The following is a 23,257-nucleotide window of genomic DNA, read 5'->3' on the forward strand; positions in this document are numbered from 1 at the left end:
CGTACTGCTTACTTGCTAACTGAACAAACTAATTGACATTGGAATTTTCGCTTTTTTTTCAACAGAAGTAGAATTTGCCTATTTTATATTTCGTGATGTGTATATACATTTATAAGCCTCGTTCTGGGAAAACGGGGCTGAATGAATGAACCTTTAGTATTGTAGAGTAAAGTTGACACAGGCTTATCAGGGACGACACTATGTACTTTTATAAAGAAAATAATGAAGTTTCTTCCAATAGAAAATCCTGTCAAAAGGGTCAAAGTGTCATCCTTGATAAGCCTGCACAGGCTACCCTGAGACGACACTTTACGCACGTACTGCACAGGCTACCCTGAGACGACACTTGACGCACGTGCTTTAAGCCCCGTTTTCTTTAAGCGAAATTCATATGTTCTGTATTGTCGTGTGTTGTTGAGGTTGTTGATTTACTGACTTGGGATGGTTACACGATTTGCTCTCATGATAATGTTTCTGGAGTTTTTAAAAAAAAATTAAATTCTTAAAAATAAGAAGTATTATTTCAGATCTGTTCAGCTTGGTGCCCCAAACCTTGTCAATACGCTCAATACTCTCGTCATATTTATTCAAAATAGAGGAAAAATCGAAAATAAAAAATTGATTTGCTTTAATAGTGAAGATGTGTTGCAGTAAAACAGATTCATCAATATCACGCCTTATTATGGTAAAAAACGACAACAAATACATTATATACAATTCATAAATACATAGTTGATAAACATATGTGATATCTAAAACGGCTAAGCACGATTCTAGTCATTGTTAATTGAGACAAAACGTTGAATTATTCGCATTGTATAACAAAATTGGTTTCAAGTTTCCTGTCTGATATTTGGAATCGCTCCACAGTAAAATTCTTCCGTGTCTGTAGTTCCTGTTGGATGACAGTGTATATCTCAAGTGGGATGTTTTTGACAATTAAGATCTCTAAAGAACAACAAAATTTCAGATTACTTCCAACTTTATGTGCACATGTAGGCAGTGTGTCCACCAGTTTAAGAACTTCGGATGGAAGCAAATCAGTACAATATATATATAAATACTTCAATGATTGATTTCGCTCTATCTGTTTATATTCCTTCACATACAGTGTACCTGTTTCCAGTTGTGTGAGTGATGCTCGTGACTTCGACAGCGACTCGTCATGATCCACGTTAAAACCTCCCCACGAAACTATCAGACTCAGACTCTTGATATCCAGACCATGCAGAGCCTTCCACCAAGAGGGACTGTCATACCGCACTTCAATACTCCACGTATCAATCAGAATCAGACTCTTGACATTCAGACCATGCAGAGCCTTCCACAATCCAGGACTGTCATAATTCACTTCTATACGGAACGTTTCAAGCTGTGTGAGCGATGATAGTGACTGCGACAGCGATTCTTCATGAGCCACGGTCAAACCTCCCAACTCAGCATGCAGACTCAGACTCAGACTCTTGATATTCAGACCATGCAGAGCCTTCCACAGTCCGGGACTGTCATACCACACTTTAATACTAAGCGTTTCCAGCTGTGTGAGCGATGATAGTGACTGCGACAGCGATTCTTCACGAGCCACGTTCAAACCTCCCTGCATAATACTCAGACTCAGACTTTTGATATTCAGACCATGTAGAACCTTCCCCAATCCGGGACTGTCATAATTCACTTCTATACGGAGCATTTCAAGCTGTGTGAGCAATGATAGTGACTGCGACAGCGATTCTTAATGAGCCACGTTCAAACCTCCCTGCATAATACTCAGACTCGGACTCTTGATATTCAGATCATGCAGAGCCTTCCCCAATCCGGGATTATCATACATCATATATTATCGGGACCGTCCCATTTCTCTAGAATACCAAGCGTTGTTTCCAGCTGTGTGAGCGATGATAGTGACTGCGACAGCGATTCTTCATGAGCCACGTTCAAACCTCCCTGCATAATACTCAGACTCGGACTATTGATATTCAGACCATGTAGAACCTTCCCCAATCCGGGACTGTCATAATTCACTTCTATACGGAGCGTTTCAAGCTGTGTGAGCGATGATAGTGACTGCGACAGCGATTCTTCATGAGCCACGTTCAACCCTCCCTGCATAATACTCAGACTCGGACTCTTGATATTCAGATCATGCAGAGCCTTCTCCAATCCGGGATTATCATACATCATATATTATCGGGACCGTCCCATTTATCTAGAATACCAAGCGTTGTTTCCAGCTGTGTGAGCGATGATAGTGACTGCGACAGCGATTCTTCATGAGCCACGTTCAAACCTCCCTGCATAATACGCAGAGTGAGACTCCTGATATTCAGACCATGCAGAGCCTTCCACAAACCGGGACTGTAATCCAACACTTCAATACTAAGCTTTTCCAGCTGTGTGAGCGATGATAGTGACTGCAACAGCGACTCTTCATGAGCCACTCCACACTCAACACTCAGACTAAGACTCTTGATATTCAGACCATGCAGAGCCTTCCACAGTCCGGGACTGTCATACTCCACATCAATACTAAGCGTTTCCAGCTGAGCGAGCGATGATAGTGACTGCGACAGCGATTCTTCATGAGCCACGTTCAAACCTCCATCGATAATACGAAAACTCAGACTCAGACTCTTGATATTCAGACCATGCAGAGCCTTCCACAGTCCGGGACTGTCATCCTCCACATCAATACTAAGCGTTTCCAGCTGTGTGAGCGATGATAGTGACTGCGACAGCGATTCTTCATGAGCCACGTTCAAACCTCCATCGATAATACTCAGACTCAGACTCTTGATATTCAGACCATGCAGAGCCTTCCACAATCCGGGACTGCCATACCCCACTTGAATACTAAGCGTTTCCAGCTGTGTGAGCGATGACAGTGACTGCGACAGCGATTCTTCATGAGCCACGTTCAAACCTCCATCGATAATACTCAGACTCAGACTCTTGATATTCAGACCATGCAGAGCCTTCCACAGTCCGGGACTGTCATACTCCACATCAATACTAAGCGTTTCCAGCTGTGTGAGCGATGATAGTGACTGCGACAGCGATTCTTCATGAGCCACGTTCAAACCTCCATCGATAATACGAAAACTCAGACTCAGACTCTTGATATTCAGACCATGCAGAGCCTTCCACAGTCCGGGACTGTCATACTCCACATCAATACTAAGCGTTTCCAGCTGTGTGAGCGATGATAGTGACTGCGACAGCGATTCTTCATGAGCCACGTTCAAACCTCCATCGATAATACTCAGACTCAGACTCTTGATATTCAGACCATGCAGAGCCTTCCACAATCCGGGACTGCCATACCCCACTTGAATACTAAGCGTTTCCAGCTGTGTGAGCGATGACAGTGACTGCGACAGCGATTCTTCATGAGCCACGTTCAAACCACCCTGCATAATACTCAGACTCAGACTTTTGACATTCAGACCATGAAGAGCCTTAAACAGATAGGGATTATCATTTTCGGTTTCTACACTGGAGGAATTGTTTACATCTTTATGTATAATTGCCCTTATTTCTCTTTTTGCTGCCTCAGCACATTTAATATAGATCGATTGCAGGTCAAACGTCAACGCGTGATCGAGAGTCAGCAGCGTGCAGAATAGACAGCGTAAACAGGTATAGGAACATGTGACATTGCACAATCTAATGTATTCTATAGAGGGTAGTAATGGAGGAGGATCTGCACACTGGAATTGATCTGCACTTTTTAGAACAATCCCGACCAGATATTCTGCCGTTGACGTACTTGCAAATTCTGAAATAAATAACTTAATCCACAGAACAAGGTACTTAAAATACTTACACACTAAAAAATGTAATGTGGTTACATTTGATGACATTTGTTTAATTTGAAAAGAATAAATACATTTAAATTAATGAATGTTCAGAACAAAACCCAATATATTTCAATATCGTATTAACTTTGTATAGTTTGGTTTCATATATTTAATACAAATATCAATGTTATATTCGAATGTTTTAAATATTATTGTAATTTATATTAACACTTTAGTAAGATATATATTTATTGTGCATAACCTACTTGTCATGATATGCTTTCAATTATAAGTGTATAATCAAGTTATCCTATACACGTAATGCATATGTATCATCGGATAAAAACTAAAGTACTTTAAAGGTTTTATCAGTAATTGCACGTATTTCATTATTGTCATGCAACACCGATTCCGAAAATGAACAACACACATGAGCACATTATTTTATTTACCATTGTTTGGAAAAAAATTAGAATCGTTTTCTGATGTAAGATAAAATGTGATGATGGGGACATTGTTTGCTCATGCAGATTATGTTTTAGTTATTGTTAATCGCTGTTAGTGTTAATACTTTGACCTTGTCAGGGTCCGGATTTCGAACCATTTCCCTGCAAAAAAGGTATTATTATATTATTCCCGTATTTTAATCATAGAATCAGACTGTATATGTACGGTATAAAAACAAAATATAAGAATGCCATGGGCCTTGAGGTGCTCACCTGGGAACCACTAAAAATGACTAATAGACAGTTGATGTATAATAACGACCGCCCTGCCCTCTAGGACAGTATTTTTCGAAGGCAAGCTATCATTCGATCAAATATTCTTACAAAGCTTCATGCAGATATGATCTTAAAATGTGGACTTCTTGAGTGTTTACAATAGTTTTCTTAAATTTAACCTGGTGAACTAGTTTTTCACCTCAAATAACCCAGTTGGCAACTAAGTAAAGAACTAATTAGGAAATATGTTCTGACCAGATTTCATGACGATTGAACTCACACTACATGTATGACTACTAGAATAGTATATAACATAAATAGTTCATTCCTATGCGCATTATTATGTCAAACTTTTGATAATTGAAATTAATTCTCGACACAAATTACATATGTATATATAATAACATAAGATTAATTTATGGAGGATAAATTAGTTAGCTGGTAGCTGGTTACACATCCTGCAAAAAAGATTGTTTAAACAATGGTCAGTGAGACTCACGTGAATTAATTATTGATAAAATTGAGAAATTCAAATTAGAGTTAACTATATACAAAATGTATATTGGATGAAAGTTCAAATAATATTAATCTTAAACAGTTCTTCATGTTTTACTTGGTTTAAAACAATGTTATTTTTTAAAATACATATACTTATCTGAAGTAATTGCAATATTTTAAAAGATTAATTCAATATCATTAAACAGCTGGGTTGTAAGCCATGTTTCTCAAGCTATCATCATAATACAACACAAAATCACAGCGATTTTTTGTCCCAATTTTGAAAAGTACCAGTACCATACTATTCGCAAAAATTAGCGCGAAAACTCCTTAAATGGGAAAAAACCTGTTTTGAAATCTTAAGATATGGAATTTTTGGTCTTAAATTGCTTGGTATAAATAACTCAAACCAATTCAATACTTTTTTTAAAAGTAATGACTACCGAAAACTCTTATGGAAATACCCTAGTAAACCCTTTATAACGATACTTTCCATTTCACGTGTGCAGGCACGGATTGAGAACACAGAAGTAAAGAGAGGTATTTATTCTATATACAGTTTATATTGTATTATTTAAAGTTAAATATTCATATTTTTTCTAATGAATACGGAAGCAGCAATACTTGAAGGCATTAATAATTAATAATGTATATGTGTGTTGCTTTAACAAATGTTTATTTCGGATTTTCAGGTTGCGATGTGATACTTTATTAAGATTCGGGAATGTACTCATAATTCATCGTTATACAAATTAAAATGCGAATATTTAATGTATTAAGGGCATTGTAAATACTGATAAGAAATACATTCTCGTTAAAAATATAGATACTTTAATGGGTGACCGTAAATCATCGTTCAATCTAGGGCATCATACTTTCGAGTTCGCTTTGGTTTACAAACAGCTTATCTAGATAAACAACAAATGTTCGCAGCCATCATCATCATCATCATTATCATCATCATCATCATCATCATCATCATCATCATCATCATCATCATCATCATCATCATCATCATCATCATCATCATCATCATCATCATTATCATCATCATCATCGTCGTCGTCATCATCATCATCATCATCATCATCATCATCATCATCTTCATCACCACCGCCACCATCATCATCATCATCATCATCATCATCATCATCATCATAATCATCATCATCATCATCATCATCATCATCATTGTGAATCATCATCATCTCATAAAATTACATCAATACATATTATATAACTATCTGATTCAGTACTTCTGTAATGGTAGTAATCATCCTCAGAAAGAAGAAACATCAATCGGTGTTACAAGACTGCATGTAGAAAAAATTCAGGCTGCACTAATACATCTCGTGACAGTCATAAAATGTGACTTGAAGAGAGTTAACTAGGTTTCCATATAGCTATGAAAGGAAAACTGCCCCGACCGCTGTCGGCTTTGTTTTTAAACAGACTAGAATTATTTTCGAACACCGATGATTGGACCTTACATGTGTCTTCGAGAGTGTTGTTTGCCTATAGCAAAAAAGAAAACCATTCCCCCCGGGCGGCCCCAACATACAGGAACCATTTACGGGCTCGGGCCGGATATCATAATAACAAATCTCATGACCAAGTTTCATGAGGATTGGACTTCAAATATAACATTTAAAGTGGTAATAGGGTTTTACTATAAGGACATTGCCTTGCCAATTGGCGGCAATGTTTTCAAAGAACCGAAGCCATTCAAGATTTTAACAGTAAGTGTGTTGCTGCTGTGATAGCACCAAACTGATGAATATCATCAACATCACAGGAATATGGTATTCTGATTTGTTTGAAATAATGGATATACGTTGGTAACTTTTTTACTTTTTTTAATATCATGTGAACTGCCTATTAAAGTGCTTTCGTTAATGTTAAATCCTGCAATTGTTTATCAGAATGTGATTAATATAAACATGCGAGTAAACTCAAACACAACGCCACAACTAAGAAACTATTTGATAAAATCAATATTATATTTATAATTACCACTAAGCAAAATGCCTTTTCCATTTAGTTTCAATGATTTCAGCTTGTTGCACGATGACAGGTCAAACTCAATATGAGACGCAGACTCGCCTCCTGTTCGTGAAATCTGTCTGTCAGGAACATATATACCCATGTACAGGACATCGGACTTGTTATTAGTCCATATGCTGTGCAGGTCTCGGTTGTCGTTATAAAAGTTAAAATAGTACAAGCTGTGTTTGAGGACAATATCCTTTTGCTGATTGGCAACAGCTTCTCTGTATCCTGCTAGTATGACTTTCACTAGCTCAGAGCGAATTGTAGGTCGCTCAAAGTGAAAACAACCAACCTCGAGTTCATCCATCATGCCAGAAAGCTTATTTGAAGCCGAAATGTTCAGTCCGCAGAGGAAGATGAACACCTGAGATATGTCAAGATATGCATCCTTGTGACGGTTGAGGTATCCGGAAATGACGTCATCAATCACATTGGTATTGCATGCAATATGATAAGCAGCCAAGAATTCCTGAATGCTCTTATGAATAAATGAAAATGATGAAGAAGATCTTAATGCAGATGCCTTGCGCGTCACTGATATAATACCGGACTTCAGTGAAAAGTTCTCTTGATCAAGTTGACCTAAATTGAATTTCTTTAGTTCCGTAATGGTGAATACCAGAGCTTTTTCCTGTGTATCTGAAAACAACAAATAAAATGCCGCTTCAGCAAGTCTATTCAAGTGTTCAATATTGGGTTGTATGTTTTGGGTCTCTGTGAAACATCGATAAGGCGGCTCTTGAAATTCACTCGTTTCAATATTCGCCTTCTTAAAAAGACATTCCAGCAAGAGGCTGTATTTTTCACAAATGGAGCCTTTCAATTCAGTTCCTTTGGTCCACGAGTGTACAATCAAACACAACATCATTGGGGAGTACAAATGCTTTAACAAGCCGCATTTCCGTACATACGATTCAAATTCAGATTGTTTTTTGTCTAAATCTTGGCTACCCTTAAACTCTTTTATACACCCCAGGATTTTTCTGCTCACCTCAAACACTTTGTTGACTCCATCAAGTTGCAGCAGTTTGCAAATCTGCGAGTCAAGTACTTTTGCTTCTGTCATCTTCCAAGGTCGAGTAGTTATCAACAAAACGCAAAGACTGTGTACTTCGGCCAGTGTTGGCAGGTTGTGATGATCTCCTGTGCCGGTCCATTCATCTAGACCATCCAATAATACCAAGCAACGTTCATGTTTCATGATCTCATTTAGTAGTATGTATGCCTTTCCGCGATCTTTTTCAGATGAGTATATACTGTCAACTATCTGTGTTTGTATCATTTTTTCGATTTCAAACTGACCAACTGATTCCCTTAATGTTACATGGAAGACATATGTAAAGTCTTTCAGAGACGTTAAATCGTCAAAGACATTAGAGTATCTCATATGTGTATGAGAGCTGAATCTAGTGGTCTTGTCGTCAATTGGCAGCGTCATCTCGGCCGATTGTTCTGATGTTATAGTACACCAGTCCATTACCAATTTTGCAAGAAAAGTTGATTTCCCATAACCTGCTTCCCCTTGAATAAATATCTGTTGGTTCGGTTCGGTATCCGATAAGAAAATATTTTCGTATTTCAAAATGTGTTCACCAGTTTTCTTGAAATACCCTTTTTCCTTAGCCATAAGTTGTATATTCGGCGGCAGATAAATATCAAGTAACTTTTCCTCAGCCCAGTCATCCAATGGGAAGATATTTATATGAGAGAAACGTTTCCTGTAATACTTCGTCAAATCTCCAAGCATGTCTGAAATCATGAAATGGCAAATACTTAATATTGGCTAAGGATCACATTTTATTTTCACATTATCTTCAATTTTATAAACTGTTCATTTTAAATTGTTATTTTGCAGGTGTTGATAGTATACTGTGTGTTTTTGATTTTATTTTAATGTACTGATTTATCATTGATGATTGACATTATGAGGACGCCGACGCAAACATTAGGATGAGTAGTATACATGTACTTTTGAGTATTTGGTGAATAACCGAGTTTAAAAACGGCTCTTTTTATATCGAAGTCGTAGTGATCCGTATACATTTTGAAAATTAATGTCAAATTTATTTCTTTAGCCCCAAACTCATATACTCTACAATAAAAGCGAACATAGAACTACTAAGTTATCTTGAATATTATCATGATCTGGGTTGATTACATATTTTTACTCCCTGCAGAGCCTTTGAACAGCAATTGATTATCTGTATCTCAATCATCCAAAGTTGGCCAGGACAGCAAGGTCACATTTTTACCAGATTCAGCTCGGAATATTAAATGAATAGACATGCAAAAATCTGAGTCGAATGTGTTTAACACATGGTCTACACTAATATATATTAATTTACTTAACAATTAAATTAGTGGCCAAATACTAATTATCGTAATCGCAGACTATTACCAAGTGTTCATACTGATACGTTTTATTGAACACGTCTTCATGAATTAGCGATTTTTATCATTCACGGACATATAATGCAATCAGTAAGTTATACCATTATACGTGAGTGGATTTATATGATGTTTTGGGCCAAACAATCATTGGAATCACATCAGTGTAATAATGATTATACTGTTATCAGGGCGTTTTTCTTTGATTTTGGGGAACGGTATGGCCTTCAATTTTGGAGGAACAATTATATACAAAACTGAAATATGGAAAGGCATTTCCGAAAGTAAGCTTGACATGTGGGAATATTGCATCATTTTAAATATATTCTATTAGAGTTAAAAGAAGGGAAAAAAGCCCTGGTTATATTTTACTTTTAACAATTCTATGCGTATACTTGTGTTTTTTGTATGCTTAGCAAAACAGTATTTTAGTTTTTAACATCAACATGTGTATGAATATATTTATTTGATCAAGAGAATTCGATTTGTTTGAAACCCACAGATGAATAAAGTTAAATTCTTTTTTTTTTTTTTTTTTTTTTTTTTTTTTTTTTTTTTTTCATTTTTTTTTTTTTTATTCAATATCATACATACAATGTAAACATGTACATGATCATACAACATAGTGATTGTACAAAGCAATAAAGTTCAGACATGTAATACAAGATATGCTAATATAGTATTTATTTTTTTTAGAGAGAAAAGAAAAGAACCACAGAAGAATAGTTATGAAAAAAACTAATAATAAAAATAAACAAAACTATTTTAGAGAGATAAACTAACATTAGAGTGAAATGTATATAAGTGGACAAACATCATGAGAGTTTAATCCGATTCCATTTTTGTTCAAAGATTTGTAATGTGTCATTTCTGAGGGCTATTTCTTTCTCAATCTGGATTTTTAGTTTAAGACTATGGACAAAACAATTAAAATTTGGTACTTGTTTTTTGTACTTCATGTTTAAGATAAAATATTTCATCAATATAACCATAAAATTCACAATATTATTACAGTCTATTGATTTCAATGAGTTAATTCCGAAACTTACATTTAAGAAAGATAAATTAACGTTTAGTTGATGTTGTTCAAGAAAAGATATTAATTGATTCCAAATAGGCTGGATGTGTTTGCACTCCCAGAAAAGATGTTCTATAGTTTCAATATTTTCACTGCAGAAGTCACACAGATTTGAGTTAGATAACTTGCATTTGAAGAGATATTTATTTGTAGCTATAATTCTATGGATGTATTTATATTGAAAATTTCTCAGTGTGCTTTCAATAGTTGCTTTATATGGCATGGTAAATATGTCTTTCCAATTAAGTTCATTTTCTCCAAAAAGGACTTGCCATTTATTTTGGATTTTGGAGTTTTCTGTAGGGTTTTTAATTTGTAGTGAGTAAAATATTTTATTTGTTTTGTTTTTTCTTCCAAGTATGTTTTCTACAAATGTTGTTTGAGTACATGGTGTATTATTTGTATTGATTTCAGTTTTAATATGTATGGGTATGCTTTTGATTAGTGTGTAGTATTTCAGAAAATTATTTGAAGGTATTCCGTATATGTAGCATATATTATCAAAAGAGTAGAAATCCTTAATTCTGTAGTCATATAATTGGTCGACATATTTAATGCTTCGTTCAAACCAATCTTTATAGAAAAACGTCTTATTGTTTGAAGTTATGTCTTTATTGTTCCATAAAATAGTTTTACTGCTGTTTTGGGTTTCTAGATTATGAGTGACATCACTCCATGCTGATAGAACATCAGACAGAAATATGTTTTTGTTTGCAATTTCATGTAGGATAGTATTGTTGATGTTACATTCAAAGAGTAAAGAGTCACCATATTTTTTTAGGATTTTCTGGTAGAATAATTTCCATTTACTCGTATTGGTACTATCTAGGTATCTTTTAACCCAGCTGCATTTGATTGCATTCAAGAATGAGTCAATGTTCGTTAATTGGATACCTCCATTTTCTACAGATTGAATTAACTGAGTTCGTTTTATTTTATCAGGCTTACCGTCCCATATGAAATTAAATATTGCTGATTTTATATCGTTAATAACATCATTTGGTGGATTTGGGAGGACTGTTAATACATAAATTAGTTTGGGAAGTGCAAACGTTTTCAATACTGTGTTTTTTCCGATAAGTGTAAGTTTACGGTGATGCCATGATTTTAAGCAGTTTTTAAAATTTTGTAATTTAGGTAGTATGTTTTTAAGAACTGTATCCTTTTCATTATTTGTGAAAGTAATTCCTAACGTTGTGGCTTCATCGGATGTCCAATGAAATTTCATTTCTTTTTTATATTGGACATTACTTTGTTTTAATTTACCTACTCGTAGCACAGTACATTTACTTTTGTTTAGTTTAAGACCCGATGTCATTCCGTACAAGGTTAGCGATTCTATTAGGTTATGGAAAGAATCGTAATTGTCGTTTAAAAAATAAGTTGCATCGTCAGCAAATAGGGACTGTTTGATTTCTTCCTCAGGTTCTAGTGATATGCCTTTTATGTGTTTATTTGATTGGATGTGATGTGATAGATACTCGATGCAAATAATAAATAGCGATGATGAGAGTGGACATCCTTGTCGAACCCCTCGTTCGATGTTGAAACTGTTTGAAAAGAAGCCATTGTTAATGATTAAACTGTTAATATCCGTATAGAATAGTTTGATCCATTGAATGAGACTTTCACCAAAGTTCATATTTTCTAAGCAAGAGAACATAAATGAATGATCAAGCGAATCGAATGCCTTTTCGAAATCTGCAAAGAATATTAGACCAGGATCATTTGAATTGTTGAAATAGTTTATGCATTCTTGGATAAGACGAACGTTTTCACCAATGTAACGTCCTTTTATGAAACCAGATTGAGATTTTGAAATGATTGATGGTAATATTTTTTTTATTCTGTTTGCTATACTTTTAGTTGCAATTTTATAATCATTGTTGAGTAAACTAATTGGGCGCCAGTTCGATAAGGATTCTAAGTTTTTTCCAGGTTTTGGAATGAGTGATATTATACCTTGTTTTTGAAGCGTAGTTAGGTTTTCATTATTATATGAATAGTTAAGTGATTTAATTAAATGTGTTTTGATATCATTCCAAAATATTTTATAAAACTCAATGGTGATGCCATCAGATCCTGGACTTTTGTTATTTTGCATTTCTTTTAGTGCTAATCCACATTCATATTCATTTAGTAATCCGTCACACACTAGTTGTTCTTCTTGATTTAAAGCGTGATGTGTATTTTTAAAAAGGGTGTTATTTTCAACATTTTTTCGTTTATAGAGGGCTTCGAAAAATAAACGTTGTTCTTCTAGTATTTGAGTTCTGTTTGTTATATCTTTGCCATTGACTACTAATTTGTGTACAGTTTTTTGTTCACTTCTACGTTTTTCAATGTTTGCGAAGTATTTTGTATTTTTTTCATTGTGTTCAACATGCTGTGCACGCGCTCTTAGTATTATTCCATTGAGATGTGTATGATAAATTTCATCTAATATTTGTTTTTTTAACGTTATTTCATTTTCAATGTCGGTGGTATCGTTTGTGTTTGTTTGATGCAATTGTTTTTCAAGGGTTTCAATGGTTTTGATGGTTTCAGTTTCAAGTTTGTGTGTTTCTTTTTGTTTAAATGATGTGTATCTAATTGTTGTGTTACGTATATTTCCTTTAATTACTTCCCATAAGGTATTTGGGTTTGCATCTTTATTATTTTGAACAGTATTTAATATTTCCTGTTTTATTTGTGTTTGATATTGTGTATCTAATAAGATGCTGTTGTTAATTTTAAAGTATCCTGGGCCTCTTTCAGGTTGTATATTGTGCAGTTTAAGTTCAACTAGAGAGTGGTCAGTCATAAATCCTGGTTTTATGTTACATGTGTCAATAATGTTGCAAAGAGACTCAGATATTAAAAAATAGTCTAATCTACAAAATATTGTTGGTTTTGTGTTTGAGTGCCAGGTGAATTTGCTTTCGTTTGGATATATTGTACGCCAGATGTCTATCATATTGTAGTTTTCAATTATGTTATTTAAAATGTTTCTATTTTTAGGATGAGTATAAAGGTTGCCCTTCTTTTTATCTAATAATGGGTTAAGAACAGTATTGAAATCACCGCCGACTATAATGTTTTTATCTTGATTATTGTTTATAAAGGATTGTAATGTTTCGTAAAAAGTGGAATCATCTATGTAAGGGCCGTAAACGTTGATTAATGTTAATTGTGTTTCGTGTATTTTGATATCTATACTCGCATGTCTGCCAATTATTATTTCGTTAAAATTATCGACTGTGATCCCAATATTATTTTTTATCAGAAAGGCCACGCCTTGTTTATTAGAATGTTGACCACTAAGATAGATGTCTCCGTCCCATTCATCTTTTAAGGTTTGTGTTAAAGTATGTGTCAAGTGACTTTCTTGTAATAAGATTATACTATATTTTTTTTCGTCTAACCATTTGAAGATTTTTATGCGTTTGTCTTTATTATTTAGCCCTTTTACATTTAAAGTACATATCTTAATCATTTAAAGAAGTGGAGGGTGATGTAAATGATAATTTGTGTATGCTTGTCCAGTTGGTCCCTATTTTAAAAAATGCCCAGTTGGTTTCTAGTATAAGACATAAGATATCATTACATACAAACGAAAAAAGAAAACAAAAAATATGGATATAAACAGCTGAATAGTCCATAAAAAAAGAAGCAAACAGAAATAATCACAAAAGTGATAAGAAAACAACAATAAACGATTTGTCTCCAATAGAGACATACATAAGCGCACTTCCGTACACTGGAAATGCACAAAATAATTGAAATAGTGATCTGAGTAAAAAATTATATATATAACATCGTTGATTGTATGGTAACTTATAATAATAATAATTTACCAATACAAAAACGACTAAATTGTGTGTGGAGGGTGGTTCGGTGCGTGTGGATGTGTGTGTGTTTGTGTGTGTGTGCGCGCGTGTGTTATGCGCCTGTGTTGTGCATGTTCGTGGAAAGGAGTGTGCGCGCCGGTTCAGTTTATGTGTGTGAATGCGCGCGTGTGTGTGTGTGCGTGTGTTTGTGTGTTTGTGTATGGTTTGTGTGTGCGCGGCTGCGTGTGTGTGCGTGCACGTATTCGTGTGTGCGTGCTCGTGTGTGTGTGTGTGTGTGTGTGTGTGTGTGTGTGTGTGTGTGTGTGTGTGTGTGTGTGTGTGTGTGTGTGTGTGTGTGTGTGTGTGTGTGTGTGTGTGTGTGTGTGTGTGTGTGTGTGTGTGTGCGCGCGCGCACGAGCGCTCGCGTATGTGTATGTGTGCGTGTGCTGGTTGTGTACAACGCGTGTGTGCGGGTGCACGTGTGTATGTGTGTGTTTGTCTGCGGTTGAGTGCGCGCGTATGTTCGTGTGTGTTTGTAAGCGTGTATGTGAGTGTATGTGTGTATACATGCATGTGTTCTGTCTTATTATTTTGCACTGTGTGTACCTGTATCTCGTAAAAAAAACGTTGTAATAATTGATAAGCTTAGGTTACAATAATGACTATAACATGACTATTACAATGACAAAATATGTATTCTTATACAAACATGTTGTGATATTATTTGTCTAGAGGTTCACGACAGTTAAAAAGAACCTATGCACCTACTGTATTTGAAAATCATCTATTGATTATATATGTATATCTTCATTTATTGTTAAACACAATTAATGCAATCAGTACACGTTTTAATAAACTGTTGTCTGCGAAACGTTTAACAAATATCAACATTACACGATATGTGCTAAGATCAAAGACATATACACGAAAACATTCGTATGTCCGTCGCATTGTCGATCTGAAAATATACGAAAAAACGAAACCTACTTAGATCGACTGACGGACATTCCCACGTTTTTTGTTTGATAAGCAAACGTTTTTTAAGCATTTTGTACCTATAAAATGTAACTCTAGTATTTTCATTTTTACTGTATCTGGTCTGCAGTTAATCTAGTTCCGAAAACAAAATGAACTAGAGATACCACCAGATGTGTTTTTACTCATATAACAAAATTATGAGCGTCTTACTCTCAATAAATATTTTAATTTTTATTAACAAAAATGATTACAAAAATGTGTCGCCCTATTTGGAAAGAATTTAATTGGCAACATAAGTGATGTGGAGTTGTAGAGCAAATACAATATACTGAAAATTAAACAAATTATATAAAACACATATTTTCTGTATTTTCTATAACACATATATTCTACGCACCGCATGCTATATACATAAATATAGAAGTAGATACATATCCTCCTTTCACAGCTCATGAGCCACATAAAAAGCGCACTTCCATGCACTGGAAATACACAAAATAAAAAGTTTATATAAAGCTCCGTAGATTGTATGTAACTTATAATAGTAGTAATAAAACAGTAAGAACTACAAAATTGTGTGGGGTAGTTCGGCGCGCGTGTGTTTGTGCGTGTGTGTGTGCGCGTGTTGCGCGAGTATGTAATGTGCGTGTGTTGTGCATGTACGTGTAAGGGGGTGTGTGCGCGAGTTCGTGCATGTGTGTGTATGCGCGTGTGTGTGAATGTATGTGCGTGTGTGTGCGCGTGTGTGCATGTGTGCGTGTGTACGTGCGTGCGTGTGCGCGAGCGTGCATGCGTGTGTGTGCGTGTTCGTATGCGTGTGTGTGCGTGCGCGTGTGTTTGTGTGTCTGTGGTTGAGTGCGATTTTCTATTCTAAGCAACGCCCGCTACATATATAAATATAGATATAGATTAATATTTTTAAAAATGCCACAGTTCATGCAAACAAAAATACAAGTAAACAATGCAGACAATAATTATGTATATGATAAGATTTTTTTGATTTTTTTATAGATATAGATGAATACCATTATATCTTTTCATAACTGAAATTTCATGACTCTCATAATAGGAAAAAGTTTTTTTTTTATAGCTATAGATAAATATCCTTAAATCTTTCATAGTTCACGAAAACATAAATACAAGTATAATTGTACAGACAATAATTATGTACATAATAAGAAAATGCTACTTTTTAGCACTTTAACAGTAGTGAATGTTCAGTTTCATATTAAATGCTGATTTTTCCGAAAGACTACCAAAAAACATTACACAACGTTTATTCGTAGATTTTGCCTAGGCTTATTCAATCATATAAAAAACAAATATTTATAAATCATAATATTTATCTTGAGTCTGTGTATGAATGTGTGTGTGTGTTTCGAATTACATTTAGGTAATAGAAACACAGTTACATGCACATTACATTTAGGTAACAATAGTTACATGCAGTGTGTGTGTGTTGCGAATTACATTTAGACAATAGAAACATAGTTACATGCACATTACATTTAGGTAACAATAACATAGTTACATGCAGTATCAAAGGTGATGGTTGCCATTTCCGGGACCAGAGTTTTGTCACTGTTCTATTGTTAATTTATGTTTGACGATTTGAGGCGCTGCCATTTGATACTTTTCGTGCGTACGTTGTTTTGTTTGTTGCGTAGGTTTTGGTTGGCCATGACTTTGCTATCCAGAGTTTGTATTTATCGAATGTCACTTGTTCGTTGCGCTCTTGTCCCCGATAACGAACGAATAGTTTCCCGTCGCGGGACCAGGCCTTCTCTACCAACTCCGGCTCTTTAAGGCGCAATGAAGCAAGAACTTCTGCATTGATTTTAGTCAGGTCTTCATTGATGTAAATGCCAGTACCTTTCAGAAGCTTGGCGCGTTTCATGATTTCAATTTTCGTTTGGCGCCTGACGAATTTAACAATGACTGGCCTGCATTTATGTTGGGCATATTTCCAAGGCGATGAGCTACGTCGATATCCCTGGTCTCGATATGTGTGCCAAGCTTTTGATTCAACATTAAGACCGTTTCGTCGGCCACGGCCATTGATGCCTGTTGGTCTGTATCGTTGGAGAGGCCTGTGATACGTATGCTATTTCTCCGGCCGTATTGTTCAAGTTCGTTTAGCTCGGATGTGTGGCTGCAATCTCGGTCATATTGCGTTTTTTTCAGGGCCTCTATTTCATCCCTTTGTTCCTTAATTGTTGTTTTCAGTGAATCTATTTCGTTTTTATTTTCAAAAAGGCTACCTTCCAATATTTCGAGTTTTTTCAGTATACTTCCTAGAAACTTTTCCTTTATTTCATCGAGAGTATCTTTTATTATTGTTCTAATTAAGGAAGTGTCATTTTTTGTCAGCACGTTTGATAACTTAGAGCTAATGTCATCGAGGCGCTTTTCAATTGACGTTTCCGTGTGCTCTTTCACGGATTTAGCCGAACCGCTTTGCACAAAGTCAGTCATGCTTTTTTGGTTTATTTTGTCCTGTTCTGTTTTCGATTTTTTACTGCTCTTTTTGTTTTTCTTGTTTTGTTTATTTGTGATTGGTGTTTCGAAGACTGGTACTTCACATAAACTAGCGTTGCTCTCGCTAGCTGTGGATGAGTGTTGCCTTTTGCTCATTATAATGATAGTTATTAGGCTGCATTAGGATTTCCTCCGAGGACGTATAAGTGGTTAACGGTTTATTTGGCACTATGACACTTCTTTATTCTCAATTAGGCGATACGTCGATTAGGCGATCCGGTCATGCGTGACGAGTTCACCGCACAGATCAGGTAGAAAGCTGACAGGATAGAACTTGTTTATCCGCTTTAGATAAGTTTACGATTGCTGTCTATATGTCTATATAACCTGAATATTATGCTACCCCACCCGCGCGAAAGTTAGGCGGGTGGGAAAGAAAATCAAAAATATCATCTAGAACACTTTTAACAAAAGCTTATTACTTGTCTCTCGTGAACTAGTCCATATTAATATAATCCCTTCATTTTAGACAATCCACATTCACTCAGATCACTCGCGTTTATTTTATTTTATAGATTTCATTTTTGCATACGTGTTTACATTTTAGACCGGAACCGGAACTTAAGTTAAATTCTTGCTGTTTTGAAATTGTATAATGAAATAATAAAACGTTTGTTATACCTTCACAGGACTGTTTATACGTTGTTTCAGTGAAAGTTGTATTTCCAAACTGTTCTTGTATGTCCTTAATGCATTTTTCTGCTTGTTTATCTAAGCACTGTTTGTGCCTACTGGCGTGTTCATCTATGCCCTGTTTGTGTCTATCAGCGTGTTCATCGATGCTCTGTTTGTGTCTACCAGCGTGTTTATCCATGTCCTGTTTCTGTCTATCAGCGTGTTCATCCATGCCCTGTTTGTGTCTATCAGCGTGTTCATCCAGGCCCTGTTTGTGTCTATCAGCGTGTTCATCCATGCCCTGCTTGAGTCTTCCGGTGTGATCATCTATGCCTTGTTTTTTACTGTCGACGTGTTCATCGATATCCTGTTTATTTATATTTGCCTGTTTTGCGAGCTCTTGCTTACAATTGCTCATAAAATCTTTAATGTTATCAATACACAATTCTGTGTTTACTCTAAGGTCATTCACTGATGTATCAACAACGTCTTTTGCAATATAATTCAAGTGTTGTTTCAAAGTTGTTCCAACAGCATCCAGGAAACACATCATCTCTGTTGTAGTCAAAAGTAATGTGTCTTTTTCCAACTGTTGCATCAAATTAAAACAGTTATATTTAATCACAAAACAGCTAAACTTTTAATCAATGACATGTTTTCCTGATGGTAAAAGGAAGAAACAAATTAGTGAAATGGAGGTGTATTTCAGTGCACTTAAGTTTCTCATTAGATACTTTACTTGGTACAGACAGCCAATGAGTATGTTCTTTACTTGATATTGACGGCAATGATAACTCGTTAAGTGTGGTTTAGTTCCATATTAAATTATTAAATTTATTACGACAGCCAATCATAAATAATTGTGTGGTTTAGTTCCCAATTAAATACTTAACTTGATATAGAAGCCAATGATACAATACTAATTTTCATGAATTTATTTGAGTATATATACTTCAAGGTGGTATTCTCATCTTGAATTGAGTTTCCATACAGTTAAAATTTGTGTAACCTCTAACTGTAAGAGACCATTTTAAACTCGGCTGACATATAATAAGAACAACCTTCCAGGAAAGGTTTCAGGCTTCACGATGATTGAGCAAAAAGTAAGACTTTTTTGCAAGATTTAGTTACTTCAATCCTATTTTAGGTCGATTTCATCAAAAGCCTCAAGCTTATTGAAACGCTCTCGAGTCCGTTTCCTGGGCCTGTAACCAGTACTTGGTATCTTAAGTTGTCTAATGAACGCGCCTTCACAGGGGATCGAACTCATGACCCCCCTGTCGCTAAGCGGACACCATATGCATTACACCACGACAAGAATTATTGTACTATTATAGCAAATTGTCCGATCGACAACCATACCTTTTGATTACCATAACATGTATCAAACTTGGCCGGGATATTACAAGATTAAATATGTTTGCAACATTTTTTTAAGATTCGATAAACGGTGTTACTACCAGATTGTTAACTCTGTTTCATAGTGAGCATAGTTAATAATATAATATAAGAGTCCCACCCATAAGCAGACATGTTGTTCTGATGGGTATATTTACTTGTAATGCCGAGATATCAAGAGAATAAATATCGTAGCAAGTTTTTTGATGATATATAAAATCTGTATAATCCCCAAACAAGTTCGCTGATCAAACCCGCCCTAATAATTCAGTCAAATTTTCAAAAATTTGGTCACTCAATGTGGCGACTAATGATAACAATGTAAATGCTGACGACGCACAACAATGACAGACAAAAGTGACCACAAAAGCTCTCCATGAACGGTATGTGCCCTTATAAGCTCAAAACGTTATAGTGATGGTGCTTTATCTGTTTCATATGAGTATCTAATGGTGAAAAAACATGACACAATATGCTATCCTATTATTCGTTTGCAATAATCAAGGAAAGGCGTTAAATTACAAGACATAACGCTAATACACTACCTGCGCTAATTTCACCACAGCATTTTTGGCAACGTTATCTTGACTGAGATGGCTTGAATCTTTCAGCAGGTTGTTCAATGTTGTGAAATAGTCTTGAAGATCGACATCAGTAACTTCCATTTGTGAAGAGTGCCGCACAGCTTTATGGACTTCACGAGCCTAGTATGGAAACACATTATCTTAAGATGTTAAATATTTTGCAAATATGACAGTTATCCTATTGAGAAAACATGCACATCAATTAGTTTGTAAGCGTTTGCATATCATATCGCCCCATTAGTGCAAAAAGGTACCATGTGCCTATTAATTTTAATGTCACATGGTGCATTTTTTGCACCAATGGGGCGAGTGTAATGCAAAACAAACACGTCCTCTTAAAACTTCTACTATTAAATAGCGCGTCAAATAGAGCTCCGCAATTATTCAGTTTTTGTTTTATTTTTTAGGAAACCTTTAAAAAAAGCTCATAAAAGCTAAGTTATGTACACTGTTTTTAGTCGTCAATTCAGTGCAATTCGTGTTTGTAGTGTTAGATCCTTTGAACGTAGAGTTATATATGTCAATTTTACATCATTGTACATTCATGTGTACGTATAACTCCTGAAATACTATGTTTAAAGTATTTGGTAGAAAATACACTACCTTTGTCAAAAGGCACTGGAGTTCTTACCTTATACAGGAGGCATGCAGGCTTGTTTAGGGTTGGCTTTCCCTTTGTTATTGGGAAAGAAAATTTGCTATCAAAGCGTGTGCAGTTCAGCATAAAACTGACGACGCCGTTGAAGTCTGTATCTTGAATCGATATCTTGTCAGCATATCCATCTGTTTGGATGTAACATTTCGCTATTTCCCAATAGTGCGTTTGCCATAATGGCGCAGATGTATTATTCCAAGAACATTTTTTGTACCGATGTTCCTTGTTAATTTCCTGGCAAACTTTATCACAAATCCGGTTTGGACATTGTTGGTTTCGCAGTAAATGGGTTGTGTTACAGCTGGTGCAAGTAGCTGATTGTGACTTAAGAGTAGATGTTACTTGGCTGTAAATGTGCTGGTGAAAAGTCTGAGCCTCGTTGTCAGCTAAGTGCTCCAAGCCAGACTTCGCAATGTCTATTGCTAGCCATGCCTTAAGCCAGTTCGACCGTTCCTTCTCCTTAAACACATCAGCTAAACTCGCCATAATCTGAACATCAACGAAATGGTCTTCATAGAGTCAACTTTTGGCACAGAAACAAGCCATTGTTCAGTGTTACCTATTAAACATAATTTAAACATGATTAAACACAGTAATAATTATATAGAACATTTGGGTGATAAGCATGCTCTACAATTAGAATACGTCCTCTGTGAGCTCAGATGGAAGGGGCACATTAATTAACCTAACGATGGCAGACTACACCATAAGAAAACATCCTATGAAAGTCCAGATTGAAGGAGCACACTTATTAAAATAAGTGTTTTGCAGGCTACACATTAAGCATACGTTCTATGACAAGCACAGATGAAAGGAGCACACTTATTTACATTAAGCTGGTTGCACACCACAAGAAAAACATACATAGGTTTCAATAGACCAAAATTCTATTATGTTGAGAAAGAAGATCGATTTTTTTTAATGGAGCAAATAACAATTTTTGCATCTATTTGACCCAATAAAATGATGTCCAAAGAGTCTACATTAATCAATTCAAAAGACCCTGTTATCGTTTTTAAAGCCGCCGGAGTTGATATTTCTAACAACAATTCGGTTATCTCGACTGACCAAAATTTATCAGTATTCTTCAGATACATTCTAAAGCGTAACTCTTCCATGCTGATTTTCGCAAAAAAATTGTGGCAAAAATGCCCAAAGCATCAAAAATACGAAACCTAAACATGTACATAACGGAATCCTCAAGACTATTATTAACCTATGACGTAATCACGCTTATGGTCACGTGAGCGCCAATTTCATAACAAAGAAGAACTACTAAATAACACAAGCAATTTTCAAACGAAATATGTATACGGATAGCTCTAGCAAAAAAATAAAACATGTTTTTGTCTTAATGAATAAACAATGATGAGGATCATTGTGTATTGAATACCATGTTTGTAAAAAGTCCGAATGCAAGCCGATTGCGTAAATACGATTTCTCAGATTAGAGCGATTTCAATAATGCAGATTCGTGGATTGAAAACAAAATTAGTTTTAATCAAGCGCGATATATGTTTATTGAAATGTGTCGAGTAATATGCATAGATATTAACAAAAAAAAAACACGCTGCAAAATAAACATTACGCTGCTATGTCCTGTTTGTTTGCTTGTCCGATTGTAAACGGGTAATGACATGGTTATTCATCATTCATGAAATAGCGTTGAAACAATGATTTAATGGTCGCGTGGTTTTTCATGTGACCCGCGCGTGTTTAAATTTAGATTTAAAAATTTAAATTTTTGAACATCTGACATAAATACAAACACATTTCGACTCATAATCACTTTTTGCGACACATAACAACAATGGGAAAATATACCAACATCAACTCGTGAGGCTTTTAAGTATTCACCCTATAGTATTTTAAACACAGGTGGTTAGCGTGTGGCTATTATATTAATTAGTAAAAATATCATGTTGAATTAAAAGTAATCACATTCTAGCAAACAATCAACATCTCTGGAAAAAGTGCATAATAAAAAAAAATATATATATATCAAATTATTCAACTCAAAATTAACCGACAATAGGGTGCATCGCTTTGAACAGCCATTACTTCATCAATTATGCAGCGATTTCAATGACATTTCTGGAACTATACATATCTTGTTATTTGTTAGCAAATGCTTGATCAAATGTTTAA

The 23,257-nt window shown here is 35.4% G+C and overlaps 1 protein-coding gene across 1 annotated transcript; it reads right to left on the reverse strand.

The window, feature by feature from the left end:
- Window positions 1-611: 611 nt before the first annotated feature.
- On the reverse strand, window positions 612-21,664 carry LOC127841588 (uncharacterized). The gene is made up of 6 exons (XM_052370509.1): window positions 21,086-21,664; window positions 20,416-20,574; window positions 18,479-19,061; window positions 7,031-8,815; window positions 3,404-3,775; window positions 612-1,593 (listed from the first exon to the last, which is right to left on the reverse strand). Exons 1-6 carry the CDS (start codon window positions 21,593-21,595, stop codon window positions 806-808), a joined length of 4,197 nt encoding a protein of 1,398 aa, XP_052226469.1. The 5' UTR covers window positions 21,596-21,664; the 3' UTR covers window positions 612-805.
- Window positions 21,665-23,257: the final 1,593 nt, after the last annotated feature.

Source organism: Dreissena polymorpha, chromosome 8, assembly GCF_020536995.1.
Source record: "Dreissena polymorpha isolate Duluth1 chromosome 8, UMN_Dpol_1.0, whole genome shotgun sequence".
Taxonomy (NCBI): Eukaryota; Metazoa; Mollusca; class Bivalvia; order Myida; family Dreissenidae; genus Dreissena; species Dreissena polymorpha.